Source organism: Nerophis ophidion, unplaced genomic scaffold (genome assembly GCF_033978795.1).
Source record: "Nerophis ophidion isolate RoL-2023_Sa unplaced genomic scaffold, RoL_Noph_v1.0 HiC_scaffold_60, whole genome shotgun sequence".
Taxonomy (NCBI): Eukaryota; Metazoa; Chordata; class Actinopteri; order Syngnathiformes; family Syngnathidae; genus Nerophis; species Nerophis ophidion.
In genome coordinates, this window is record NW_026906982.1 from 484,662 (window position 1) to 499,579 (window position 14,918).

A 14,918-nucleotide genomic window follows, 5' to 3' on the forward strand; every position below is an offset into this window, starting at 1 on the left:
GGACTTTTGAAAATTGTGAGAGTAAAGAAATAGGCCTATAGTTTGTGATCTGATGCGTATTTCCACTTTTGAAGATGGGAATTACTTTTACCATTTTCATTTTCTTTGGGAAGACACCTTTTGTAAAGAAATATTGCAAATATAAGTGAAGGGAACAGCTATAAAATCAACAACTTCCTTGATCAGAGAAAAGTCCAAGTCACGGCAGTCTGTTGATTTCTTGTTTTTCTGAGAATTTACAATTGTTTTGATTTCACTTTCATTAACGGGGGAAATAAAAAACGATTCTAAATTCTCTCATATTATTGTTTTTGTTCTTATCTAATAATTGACAGTTCTTTTTAACATGCCCATAGTATGCTAGTTGGCTTGTTTTATACTTTTTGTGCTGATGTTCTGCTTCTGTAGATTTTAGCCTTATCCATTTTTGATATAATGTATTATTCTTATTACAAGCATATATAATAATAATAATAATACCACCTTGATATTTGAAGACAAAAGAAGCATACACCTATTTAATAATACCACCCTCATATTTGACAACAAAACAATTATAAACTTATTTAATAATACCACCTTAACATTTGACAACAAAATAATTATACACATATTTAATAATACCACCATAACATTTGACAACAATACAATTACACACCTATTTAATAATACCACCTTAACATTTGACAACCAAACAATTATACACTTATTTAATAATACCACCATAACATTTGACAAAAAATTTTCGTTATCCTTTTGTTCTTTTTCTGCTTTCTACTGAGTTGTTTCCATGAAGGGTGTTTGACAAAAAGGTATTATCAGCGTGTTTTAAGAAATGTTCATAGTACACATTGTCCCATTTTTTGCTTTTCTATCTCATTTTTGCATCTTTTATTCCACATTTTGCTGTCGTTTTATTATGACAATATCCTGCAGGCCAAAAAAAAACTCCAGCTGCGTGCCGCTAACGGCCCCCGCAGTCACACTTTGGACATCTTTGCATGGTACGACAAAATGGTAAGTATTTTGCCAATGGGTGGAACACTGAAATTATATTTTGATTAAAGGAATAGTAAAAAAATATATATTTTTGTGGCAGCCGTGAAAGGAAACTATTGCACCTGCATCTTCAAACCAAAAACATATTCTCAAATCAGATATTTGTTTTGTGCTGTGGAATATTTGTTTATTTCAAGGACAACGTGCAGTTACATTGAGAAGATGTCTGCACCAGATTTAGCACCTATGGTGCATCTTTAACATCCACAATAAAATGACACAGGAATTGAAAATAACAATGTTGCAATTATATAATCATAAGCCATTTTAAAAAATCAAGCACAATACATAGCGGGCGGTCAAGTTAGAGTATTTTAGCAGCTTCATTTAAAGTGCAGAAGTATATAAAGTGCATTTTTTTCTTATTAGTTGCATTGCTCGTGGTTTGGGCTGTTGAATTCCAATTATTCTGCGTTATGCCAATCCAATTAGATGTTATTTTGAAAGTTTGCATTAAAATACTGGTATTTGGTATTTTTAAGGATTGTATTACGTGTAAACTTTAGCTTATATAATTGTTTAAATCGTCCCAAAAAAAAAAACGCATTAGTAATCATGACAAGTCGTTTTATTTTGAAAATCATAACCGGAATAGGTCGTGTTATCACCCGCTTGTAGGTCAGAGCGTGTCCTGCTTATTCAATGGCCGGAAACGGCGGATGCCGCAACATTGTAACGGTGCTGAATGGAGGAATTTTAACACGCCAAGTGGAACCTGCCTTGGTTTTACTCCGTGGAAGGTGCGGTCCTAGCGGGGTGAAGTAAAAAGATTTGACCATTTTTTCCCCTTCCTGGACATTTTGTCTTTACTGTGTGGACTGTAAAGCCGACGTGATTACACAACCTCGGACGGGATCAAAGGGTACAGTCGATCCGCACCGGAAGAAACACAAATGTATTTTAATAATATAACAAGGGGTTCCCAAACTAAGGGTCAGGGACCCGGTTTGGACCACAAGGCATTTTTAGTTTTTGTTAGTAATTTTATTTTTTGAATAATTTTGTCGTGATGCTGCTCAACTGCGACCATCCCTTAACTCTTCTGAGTTACTCGGATGTGCCGCCCCGGGTCATCGAGAACTTCATCCTGACCGGCTACCGCTTCCCCAATTACAGCTTCCGAGATTGCGTCCTGTCGGCGTTCCGGCCCACCAATGAGACGGGCAACTTCTGGACTCACTTCCTCCCCGTTTTTGTGTTCGCCTACCACTTCGCCGAGGTCTTCGACTGGGACGAGGCGCCGTCCGGGTGGCACCCGTTTTTCTACCCGCTCTGGACCTACTTCCTGTGCGTTTCATCTCTGCTGGTGTCCAGCAGCTTCGCCCACTTGCTGAACTCCATGTCGCTGGTGGTGAGAGAAGTCTGCTTCTTCGTGGACTACGGGACCATCAGCGCCTACACGGTGGGGTCGTCCTTGGCGTACCATTACTACATCCACCCCCGGCCCGGGCTGGACCAGATAAACACCGACAGGGACCTGAAGCCTTCGGAGTTCCGACTCTTCTTCGAGACCCTCTACATCCCCAGTGCTTGTGTCGTGGCCATTATTTGCCACCTGTCCTGCTGCTACACTCGCCAAAAGTGGAGGCGCTATCGGTACGCCATCCGGACCCTGGTTTTCTTCCTCCCGTTTCTGGTGTCGTCCACACCCATCTTTTACCGCCTCCTCATCCGAACGCCGTATTCCACCGCCTCCGTCTTCTTCTACCGCCACTGCTTCTGGCTGCTGGCGGCGGCCGGGTTCAACATCAGCAAGGTCCCGGAGAGGTTGTCCCCTGGTCACTTCGACATCTGGGGTCACAGCCACCAGTGGTTCCATTGCTGCACCTTTTTGTCCATCCTGGACGAGCTCCACATGATCAAGTCGGAGGTGAGGGCCATCCTGGCCGGGTCCGTAGCTCTGCCCCCCGGCCCAGCTGCCGGAGCCACCTATGGGGTCATGCTTTTCCTGCAGGCCACCATCGTCTCAATCATTGTCGCGTTTTCTTGGCATGCCAACTGTCTTTACGGGAATCAAGTAGCAAACAAACACCAGAAAAGTCACTGATTTCTTAATCGGATCTCGTAGTTTCGACTCCCATTTGATGATGAATAAAACTCGTTAGCCGCTATGCTGAGATGTATGGTTTATGATCTACAGAAAACCTACAGGGAGATGATAATCGCGTAAGAGTTTATAATAACAATATCACCAATAACTAGTCAATATTCAAGTCACCAAATGTAAATAATGGGTTGTACTTGTATAGCGCTTTTCTACCTTCAAGGTACTCAAAGCGCTTTGACACTACTTCCACATTTACCCATTCACACACACATTCACACACTGATGGAGGGAGCTGCCATGCAAGGCGCCAACCAGCACCCATCAGGAGCAAGGGTGAAGTGCCTTGCTCAGGACACAACGGACGTAAATGGAGTATTGTTGGCGGTTTTCCGATGTTTATTTATTGGATTTTATGGGTGGAGTAGACGAGTTCCCATTGGCTCGATGGCGTACTTTTTGAATGTTTTTTAGAGTGCAAAGTAGCTATCGTTAGCTTCATAGTTAGCCACCTCGTACTTAGAATGTAGAATGCATAAACCAAAAATTTGCAAATGGGTGAGTCCATGGTTCTCGCCCGGAAAAGGGTGGAGTGCCATCTCAGGATCGGGGAGCGGACGCTGCCCCATGTGGAGGAGTTCAAGTACCTCAAAATCTTGTTCACGAGTATGGGAGGAGTGGATCGTGAGATCAACAAGCAGATAGGTGAGGTGTCTTCAGTTATGCGGAGGCTGTATCGATCTGTTGTGGTGAATAAGGAGCTAAGCCGGAAAGCACAGCTCTCAATTTACCGATCGATCTACGTTTCCATCCTGACACGTGGTCAGGAGCTTTGGGTTATGACCGAAAGGACAAGATCACAGGTACAAGGGGCCGAAATGAGCTTCCTCCGCCGGGTGGCGGGTCTCTCCCTTAGAGATAGGGTGAGAAGCTCTGCCATTCGGGAGGAGTTCAAAGTAAAGCCACTGCTCCGCCACATCGAGAGGAGCCAGATCAGGTGTATCGGGTATCTGGTCAGGATGCCACCTGAACGCCTCCTTCGGGAGGTGTTTAGGGCCCCTCCGACGGCTAGGGAGGCATGGGGAAGACCCAGGACACTTTTGGGTAGACTATGTCTCCCGGCTGGCCTGGGAAAGCTTCGGGATCCCCCGGGAAGGGCTGGGGAGAGGAAAGTCTGGGCTTCCCTGCTTAGGCTGAAGTCCCCGCAACCCGACCTCGGATAAGCGGAAGGGTTATACTTGTACGTATAGCGCTTTTCTACCTTCAAGGTACTCAAAGCGCTTTGACACTACTTCCATATTCACCAGTTCACACACACTGACGGCGGAAGCTGCTGTTCAAGGCGCTAACCACGACCCATCAGGAGCAAGGGTGAAGTGTCTTGCTCAAGGACACTACGGACGTGACTAGGTTGGTAGAAGCTGGGACAATCAATCACAAACCTTATTTGAGATAGGAACACAAATAGGGGACGGCGTGGTGCGGTTGGTAGAGTGGCCGTGCCAGCAACCTGAGGGTTCCTGGTTCGATCCCCCACCTACCACCAACCTCGTCATGTCCGTGGTGTCCTCGAGCAAGACACTGCACTCTTGCTCCTGATTGGTCGTGGTTAGGGCCTTGCATGGCAGCTCCCGCCATTAGTGTGTGAATGTGGAAATAGTGTCTAAGCGCTTTAAAGTATAACCCATTTATACTTTTTTATGTTTATGCATTCTATTTTGTCATAAACGGTGAGTACGAGGTGGCTAACAATGAAGCTAACAATAGTCATCTACTTTGTCCTCTAAAAAAAACATTCAAAATTACAGACGATACTCCATTTTCTTGTCCAGACATGAACATTTGCCGAGTATTAGCGATATTGTTATTATAAGCGCTAATGCTGAACTACTTTTAGCCGCGCTGTGATCACAGGGAGGTAGTCTACTGTTGCACCTATTGACATATTGAGATGCTGCGTCACCTCTGAGCTGGTGAAAGTTAATTCCAGATTATAAATTGTTCCTCTCACCTGGATATTAAAAGGTTGTGGCCATAAACCAATAAGTTGGTTGTATTTGACATTTTATTTAGACTCATGAGATCACAAGAATGACAAAAAGATGCCCCTTGTTGGGGGAGTTGTGACGGCACAGAACCACAAGGGGGCAGTGAATGGTAAATGGATTATACTTGTATAGCGCTTTTCTTCTTTTTAAGGAATTCAAAGCAGTTTGAGACTATTTCCAGGTGACTAACAATGAAGCTTATGATAGTCATCTACTTTCCCCTTCAAGAAAACATTCAAAAAATGCCAACGATACTCCATTTTAATGTCCAGACATTAATATTAGCGATATTGGTATTATTAGCGCTAATGCCGAAGAACTACTTTTAGCGGCTACGTGATCCTTTTGAGCCTTTCTTCATGCAGCATTTTAAGAAGAAAAATACAATAATTTATTGTAATGATAAAGTTATGTTATGGATTTTTTTGTTTGATGTTGAAAGTATATGAGTATTAAGGGTGTCAAAAGATGTTTGTAATGAATCGCTATTCTTAATTAAAAAAAAAAAAAAAAATCTATTTTTTTATTTATTTATGTTCTTCCTCAATCAGACAAATCCTCTTGTTGATGTAGATGATCTATATCGGCTGTGCAGATTTACCTTAGAAAAGAGAATTGATGAATTTGTCTCTTGTTGCTTTATTAAAAGTGAAAGTACCAAGATTGCCACACGCACACTAAGTGTGGCGAAATTACTTCTGCATTCGACCCAACGCCCTTGATCGCCCCCTGGGAGGTGAGGGGAGCAGTGAGCAGTAGCTCAACATAACAAAACATCACTTACTGTACGACGTCTGCTGTCGTTAGGACGCCGACTGCCAGGATGTTTATATATTCCCATTTAGATGAAGAATCACTCATAATCTTCACAAAGAAACGGAGTGGGGGTTACAAGCGTAATTTTCGTGTCTTTCTTGCCAGTTCCGGGTCCTAAATGGCTATCTAAATACTGTAGTTGGTCTGTGTAAGCGTTTATAATAACAATATCACTAATTACTTGTTAATATTTATAATAACAATGTCACTAAAACTTGTTGATATTCAAGTAACCAAATGTAAATGGAGTATTGTTGGCGGTTTTTGGATGTTTTTTTAATGGATTATATGGACGGAATAGAGGAATTCCCATTGAAATTGTATATATGTTTATTTTATTTTTTTAATCCATCCGTCCTCATACCTCTCATAATGATTGTGATAGGTCGGGAAAATTCCAAATAAAAGCGCATTTTTCTATCAATGCTATCCTTATTTGAGACAAGAGCACATACGTATTTCTTTTTTATGCACTCTAACTTGTCACATACGGTAAGTACGAGGTGGCTAACAATGAAGCTAATGATAGTCATCTACTTTCCCATTCAAAAAGTGCCAAAAATACTAAATTTTCTTGTATATTAGCCAAGTATTAGCGATATCGGTATTATGAGCGCGAATGCCGAATAACGACTTTTAGCGGCGCCGTGATCACAGGGAGGTTGTTCACTGTTGCAGCTATTGACATGTTGAGCATCACCTCTGAGCTAATGAAAGTTAGTTCTAAATTATAAATTGTTCCTCTCACCTGGATATTAAAAAGTTGTGGCCATAAACCAATAAGTTGGTTTTAATTGACATTTAATTTAGACCCATGAGATCAAGAGAAAGACACGAAAAGATTCCCGTTGCTGCGGGAGTTGTGACGGCACACAACCACAGGGGGGCAGTAAAGCTCTATGATTTATTATATGTATATAAATATATATATACAATAATAAACAATATAATTTAAATCAAGGTAATGGCGTGTGGGAACTAGATCCAAAGGGGTGTATGGTGGAAGACTATGTGTATGATGAGTGTTGGGGTGTTGTGTTTTACCAAATGTTGAACGACAAGAAGGAAAAAGGCTGGAAGGCGGTCCGTGAGCAGGCGGATATAGGAGAATGGCCAGGCGTCAGAGGTCCGTGTCCAAGCGGAGGTCGAGGATGAAGGAAGGCAGTCCAGAATACAGAGAGAAACAACGGGGGATCGCAGGAGAACTCAGGAAAGCACTGCAGGAGGACAACACGGACATCAGACACGGAAAAAAGAGGAAGAGCGAATATGCAGGATACAAACCAGACAAGGGGTGCTTACTAGGGTAACGAATTAATAAGTTCCGGCAAGGATCCTTGGGTCCTCTGTTCTTTATACAGCTCGCCCTCATCAGTTCCATGTGTGCAGATTGCTGATCCCCCACAACGCTGCCAACGGAAGTGCTGGCAGACCCAGCCGCCGGAGAAAAGCGAGTTCAAGCCCGTGCCGTGACAGGTTGGCGAATTTTTTTGTTTTTTTTACACCTGCCTGAGGTACTTATTCTAAATAATTATTTTAACTTAATCGAAAGATTTAAACATGCCAGAAGTTTAACAGCAAACGGACAGGAGGGATTTATTAATAGTATGAAAATTAAACCAGATGTAATATGTACTCAAGAAACATGGCTGTAGCCAAAGTTGAACTTTATAATAAAAGGATATATAACAATATGTAAAGATAGGGATGATGGGCAAAAAGGGGCATATGCCATATTTATTAAAGAAGAATCAGAATCAAGAAATACTTGGATAATCCCCCCCAAAGATCGGACAAACACTACAGGGAGACAGAACTGGATCAAACATGACAGGGAGACAGAACAGGATCGCTGACGGGTCAGCCAACTTCCAACGCCCCTTACAAAAAAGGTGAGGGACAGGTAAACGCTGGGGAGGGAGAAAAAAAATGTAATCTGAGCTTGGGCCCCTGGAGAGGGGGTTCAGACTTAGGGCAAAGGAAGAAAAAAAACCTAATAGCCATAGCACACATACGCATTTGTTTTAAGAGGGAAACATCAAAGAACACAAAGTTAAAGTACTAACGATTGTCATAAACACACTAGGTGTGGCGAAATTATTCTCTGCATTTGCGTCCTGGGAGGTGAGGTGAGTAGTGGGCAGCAGCGGTGGGCAGCAGCGGTGGCCGCGCCCGGGAATAATTTTTGGTGATTTAACCCCCAATTCCAACCCTTGATGCTGAGTGCCAAGCAGGGAGGTAATGGGTCCTATTTTTATAGTCTTGGCTACGACTCGGCCGGGGTTTGAACTCACGACCTACCGATCCCAGGGCGGACACTCTAAACCACTCGGCCAACGTGGTCACTAGGCAACTGGCCGCTTCTACACACAGCCACAAAAGTAAAACAACAACAAAATGTACACTGTGGTAGACTCTGTGGTTTTCCACGCCATCGTCTTTTGGGGGTGAGGGGAGCATGGCCAGGGAGAGGAGCAGACCCAACAAAGCAACCAAGAGAGTCGACTCCACCCTCGGCCGCTAAAAGTAGTTCTTCGGCATTATATTATAAGAAATGCATTATATAATATTAAAAGTAACACAATAACTTAAAATATGGGATAATAAAGAAAAATTCAAAGTGCTTAACTTCTTGAATCTGTGCAAGAAATGACAGATCCATTCGATTTGAAACAATAGGGGGAGCATTGGAGTGGAAATATAATTCGGTGTGTTCACTTTGATGCACACCGCACTATGTGGTGAAAGGATGACTTCATGGAAGCATTTTTGGAGGGAAGAAAATTTGTTTGTGTAAACCAGGGGTCACCAACCTTTTTGAAACCAAGAGCTACTTCTTGGGTACTGATTAATGCGAAGGGCTACCAACCAGTTTGATACACACTTAAATACATTGCAGAAATTTGCTCAATTTACCTTTAATAAATAAATCTATATATAAAAAAAAAAAAGAGTATTTCTGTCTGTCATTCCGTCGTACATTTTTTGGCCTTTTACGGAAGGTTTTTTTGTAGAGAATAAATGATGAAAAAAACACTTGATTGAACTGAAGAGGAGAAAACACGAAAAAAATGAAAATTACATTTTGAAACATAGTTTTACTTCAATTTTGACTCTTTAAAATTCAAAATTCAACCGAAAAATATGAAGGGAAAAACTAACTAATTCGAATCTTTTTGAAAAATTTTAAAAATAATTTATGGAACAGCATTAGTCATTTTTTCTGATTAAGATTAGTTTTAGAATTTTGATGACATGTTTTAAATAGGTTAAACTCCAATCTGCACTTTGTTAGAATATATAACAAATTGGACCAAGCTATATTTCTAACAAAGATGAATAATTATTTCTTCTAGATTTTCCAGAACAAAAATTTTCAAAGAAATTCAAAAGACTTTGAAATAAGATTTGAATTTAATTCTACAGATCTTCTAGATTTTAATCATAATAAGTTTGAAGAAATATTTCAAAAATATTCTTCGTCGAAAAAACAGAAGCTAAAATGAAGAATTAAATTAAAATGTATTTATTATTTTTTACAATAAAAAAAAATACTTGAAGATTGATTTAAATTGTCAGGAAAGAAGAGGAAGGAATTTAAAATGTAAAAAGGTATATGTGTTTAAAAATCCCCAAGTATTTTTCTCAAAAATTGTCTTTCTGAAAGTTATAAAAAGCAAAGTAAAAAAAATAAAGGAATTTATTTAAACAAGTGAAGACCAAGTCTTTAAAATATTTTCTTGGATTTTCAAATTCTATTTGAGTTTTGTCTCTCTTAGAATTAAAAATGTCGAGAAAAGCGAGACCAGCTTGCTAGCAAATAAATAAAATTTAAAAAATAGAGGCAGCTCACTGGTAAGTGCTGCTATTTGAGCTATTTTTAGAACATGCTAGCAGGCTACTCATCTCGGCACCGTGTTGGTGACCCCTGGTGTAAACCATTAGATGTAGTTGAGCTGAAAAAAAAACAGCAATAGACTCAACACTAGTGTCGCAAGGGTTAGCAGGAAAGGTGGAGTGGGAAGTAAATAAAGGAAGTCATCACTTCCTAATTTTTTATTCACATGACCATAAACCAAAGGACAGAGACTGCCAACACTTTAGAGAAATTACAAACAGGACATTATCAAGATTTATTAGGCTACTTAATACAAATATTACAAAAAGGATAATGGAAGAAGCCAAACAGATTATACCCAGGATAGGAAACAAAAGAAGGAAGATAGTGCCTCGGTGGACACAAAAGGGGGAGTGTATATATATATATATATATATATATATATACATATATATATATATATATATATATACTGCGATGAGGTGGCGACTTGTCCAGGGTGTACACCGCCTACCCCCCGATTGCAGCTGAGATAGGCTCCAGTGACCCCCGCTACCCCAACAGAGACAAGCGGTAGAAAATGGATGGATGGATAAATCATAGAGCTCAACTGCCCCCTTATGGTTCTGTGCCGTCACAACTCCCCCAGCAACGGGCATCTTTTCGTATATATAAAATAAATACTTGAATTTCAGTGTTCATTTATTTACACATATACACACACATAGCACTGCTTTCTTCTCATTGTTGTATTCGAAAGTGCAATGCTTTGCAGCCTGTAGCACAGCCTTTGAAGGAGCATAGGTATGGGCAGCAAATGTGTAATTTCATTTGCAGGAAAGGCGTGAGTTTAGGGTTGAATTATCCAACCTCGTTCTATTCTCAGTCAGTATATTTTTTCGACATTACTACTTGCCGTAGTTTTGAAGCAATGCATGATGGGAATCAGGATGCTGTGTGTCAGTGTATTATCGTGCCAGCTGGAATAGACACACGCTGAGAAATAGCTCCATGCCTACCTACTTTATGGGTTTATAGATAAACCTGTGGATAACGGAGACATATATAATAGTCTCCTTCTTGTTGTGTGTGCAGTTGTGCACTCTCCAAAAGCCGTAGATGTTATAACGTGACTGGGCCGGCCCGCTGTTTATATGGAGGAAAAGTGGACGTGACGACAGGCTGTCCTCACTCAGGTCCGATTGGAAATCGGGAGAAATTCGGGAGAATGGTTGTCCCGGAAGATTTTCGGGAGAGGCACTGAAATTCGGGAGTCTCCCGGAAAATTTGGGATGGTTGGCAAGTATCTGGTCTAAGTCGAGTTACAAGTCTCTTAACATTTTGTCAAGTCGAGTCTAAAGTCATCAAATTCATGACTCGAGTCTAAGTCATGTGACTCAAATCCACACCTCTGGTGGTCGCACATAAAGATAGAGGAAAAACATTTGTTAAAGTGCACAGTCATGATCATATACAAACCCCGTTTGTAAATATAAACGGAATACAATGATTTGCAAATCCTTTTCAACCCATATTCAATTGAATGCACTACAAAGACAAGATATTTGATGTTCAAACTCATAAACTTTATTTTTTTTTGCAAATAATAATTAACTTAGAATTTCATGGCTGCAACACGTGCCAAAGTAGTTGGGAAAGGGCATGTTCACCACTGTGTTGCATCATCTTTTCTTTTAACAACACTCAATAAACGTTTGGGAACTGAGGAAACTAATTGGAACTCTTTCCCATTCTTGTTTTATGTAGAGCTTCAGTCGGTCAACAGTCCGGGGTCTCTGCTGTCGTTTTTTACGCTTCATAATGCGCCACACATTTTCGATGGGAGACAGGGCTGGACTGCAGGTGGGCCAGGAAAGTACCCGCACTCTTTTACTACGAAGCAACGCTGTTGTAACACGTGGCTTGGCATTGTCTTGCTGAAATAAGCAGGGGCGTCCATGATAACGTTGCTTGGATGACAACATATGTTGCTCCAAAACCTGTGTGGACCATTCAGCATTAATGGTGCCTTCACAGATGTGTAAGTTACCCATGCCTTGGGCACTAATGCACCCTCATACCATCACAGATGCTGGCTTTTGAACTTTGCGCCTATAACAATCCGGATGGTTATTTGCCTCTTTGTTCCGGAGGACATCACGTCCACAGTTTCCAAATATAATTTGAAATGTGGACTCGTCAGACCACAGAACACTTTTCCACTTTCCATCAGTCCATCTTAGATGATCTCGGGCCCAGCCAAGCCGGCGGTGTTTCTGGGTATTGTTGATAAATGGGTTTGGCTTTACATAATAGAGTTTTACATTTAACTCACAGATGAAGCGACCAACTGTAGTTCCTGACAGTGGTTTTATGAAGTGTTCCTGAGCCCATGTGGTGATATCCTTTACACACTGATGTCGCTTTTGTACTTGCCAACCCTCCCGCTTTTTCCGGGAGTCTCCCTGATTTCAGTGCACCTCCCAAAAATCTTCCGTTCAATCATTTTCCCGAATTTCTCCCGATTTTCAACCGGACAACACTCTCCGGGCGTGCCTTTAAGAGACTGCCTTTAGCGTCCACTACAACCTGTCGTCACGCCCGCTTTTCCTTCCAATAAAACAGCGTGCCGGCTCTGCCACACAATATATGTAGCTTTAACGAATAGACAAGTGAATGGGGCGGCATAGTTTGGTTGGTAGAGTGGCCGTGCCAGCAACTTGAGGGTTGCAGGTTCGATTCCCGCTTCCGCCATCCTAGTCACTGCCGTTGTGTCCTTGGGCAAGACACTTTACCCACCTGCTCCCAGTGCCACCCACACTGGTTTAAATGTAACTTAGATATTGGGTTTCACTATGTAAAGCGCTTTGAGTCACTAGAGAAAAGCGCTATAGAAATATAATTCACTTCACTATGATTTACGGGCGGTTTAGCTCGGTTGGTACAGTGGCCGTGCCGGCAACTTGAGGGTTGCAGGTTAGATTCCCGCTTCTGCCAACCTAGTCACTGTTGTTGTGTCCTTGGGCAAGACACTTTACCCACCTGCTCCCAGTGCCACCCACACTGGTTTAAATGTAACTTAGATATTGGGTTTCACTATGTAAAGCGCTTTGAGTCACTAGAGAAAAAGCGCTATACAAATATAATTCACTTCACTTCACTTCAATGCATACTTGGTCAACAGCCATACAGGTCACACTGAGGATGGCCGTATAAACAACTTTAACACTGTTACAAATATGCGCCACGCTGTGTTAACCCACACCAAACAAGAATGACAAACACATTTCGGGAGAAAATCCGGACCGTAACACAACATAAACACAACAGAACAAATACCCAGAACCCCTTGCAGCACTAACTCTTCCGGGACGCTTCAATATGCGCCACCCCCCACCTTTCAAACCTCTGGATTCAGAAACACCATACATATTTAATTTTCTATGAATAAAAGGGTTCAAATAATAAAACAGGTTAGAAATACTACCAGGGAAAGACCAGGTGAGTTGCAAGAGCCCTTAATCACAAGTGTCTCAAAGGGCTGCACAAGCCACAACGGCTTAGATCCCACATCAGGGCAAGAGCAAACTCAACCCAATGGGATGATTGATTGATCCATCGATTGATTGATTGATTGATTGAAACTTTTATTAGTGGATTGCACAGTACAGTACACATTCTGTACTATTTACCCCTAAATGGTAACACCCGAATAAGTTTTTCAACTTGTCCACGTAAATCGGGGGTGTCCAAACTTTTCCACTGAGGGCTGCACACAGAAAAAATAAAGCATGTGAGGGCCATTTTGATATTTTTCATTTTCAAAACATAATAAAATATATGGATTTTTTAAAATGTATTTTACCTTTGGGGTTCAGGGGACCATAAAGGGTCTCAGTCATTAAAATGTTAAAAAATAAGTCAAATTATTATTTTTTATTTAACGCTTACAATAAATCTCTATATCAACTTCAAGTTTAAAAAAAATTAAGTTTTATGGCTTTTCTGTCAAAAACAACTTAGTTTTTTTATAGTAAAACTGAAATATGCAGTATTTAGTAATTAGAGCCCTAAAAGGTCAATAATGCAGGACACCAATGATTTTAATTATCTAATATTTTTGAGTAATCACAGTGAAAAGATAAATACATCCATCCATCCATTTTCTACCGCTTGTCCCTTTCGGGGTCGCGGGGGGTCGCTGGAGACTATCTCAGCTGCATTCGGGCGGTAGGCAGCGTACACCCTGGACAAGTCGCCACCTCATCGCAGAAGATAAATACAATAACACTAAATATATTTGGGATCCAAAAGGTGCCCCACTCAGAAAATTATACATTTTTATTAGGTTTTTCTTTTACTTTCAACGCTTAAGTTACGAGATCAACTTCAGATACAGTATATCTGTCGATTTTACGTCTGAACTTTTGTTTGTTTTATGCTCTTTTGTCAAAAAAAAACCTTTGATGTTTTTATATGGAATCTGCATAATTTATGCAATATTTACCGCATAAGACATTTTAAAGTGAAATATTTGAAATAACTGGAGCCTTGAAAATCCATCCATTTTCTACCGCTTATTCCCTTTTGGGGTCGCGGGGGCGCTGGCGCCTATCTCAGCTACAATCGGGCGGAAGGCGGGGTACACCCTGGACAAGTCGCCACCTCATCGCAGGGCCAACACAGATAGACACACAACATTCACACTCACATTCACAAACTAGGGCCAATTTAATGTTGCCAATCAACCTATCCCCAGGTGCATATCTTTGGAGGTGGGAGGAAGCCGGAGTACCCGGAGGGAACCCCCGCAGTCACGGGGAGGACATGCAAATTCACACAGAAAGATCCCGAGCCCGGGATTGAACCCTGACTACTCAGGACCTTCGTATTGTGAGGCAGACGCACTAACCCCTCTTCCACCGTGAAGCCCATATATATATATATATATATATATATATATATATATATATATATATATATATATTTATATATATATATATATATATATATATATATATATATATATTTATATATATATATATATATATATATATATATATATATATATTTATATATATATATATATATATATATATATATATGAAATACT

General features: G+C 40.8%; 1 protein-coding gene across 1 annotated transcript; it reads left to right on the forward strand.

Annotated features, from left to right (window-relative positions):
- Positions 1–1,661: 1,661 nt before the first annotated feature.
- LOC133547082 (membrane progestin receptor epsilon-like) lies at positions 1,662–6,391 on the forward strand. The gene has a single exon (XM_061892885.1). It carries the CDS (start codon positions 2,069–2,071, stop codon positions 3,104–3,106), a length of 1,038 nt encoding a protein of 345 aa, XP_061748869.1. The 5' UTR covers positions 1,662–2,068; the 3' UTR covers positions 3,107–6,391.
- Positions 6,392–14,918: the final 8,527 nt, after the last annotated feature.

Excerpts from the sequence above, each read along its gene's own strand:
- LOC133547082 (XM_061892885.1), top strand. The coding sequence starts at position 2,069 with ATGCTGCTCAACTGCGACCATCCCTTAACTCTTCTGAGTTACTCGGAT.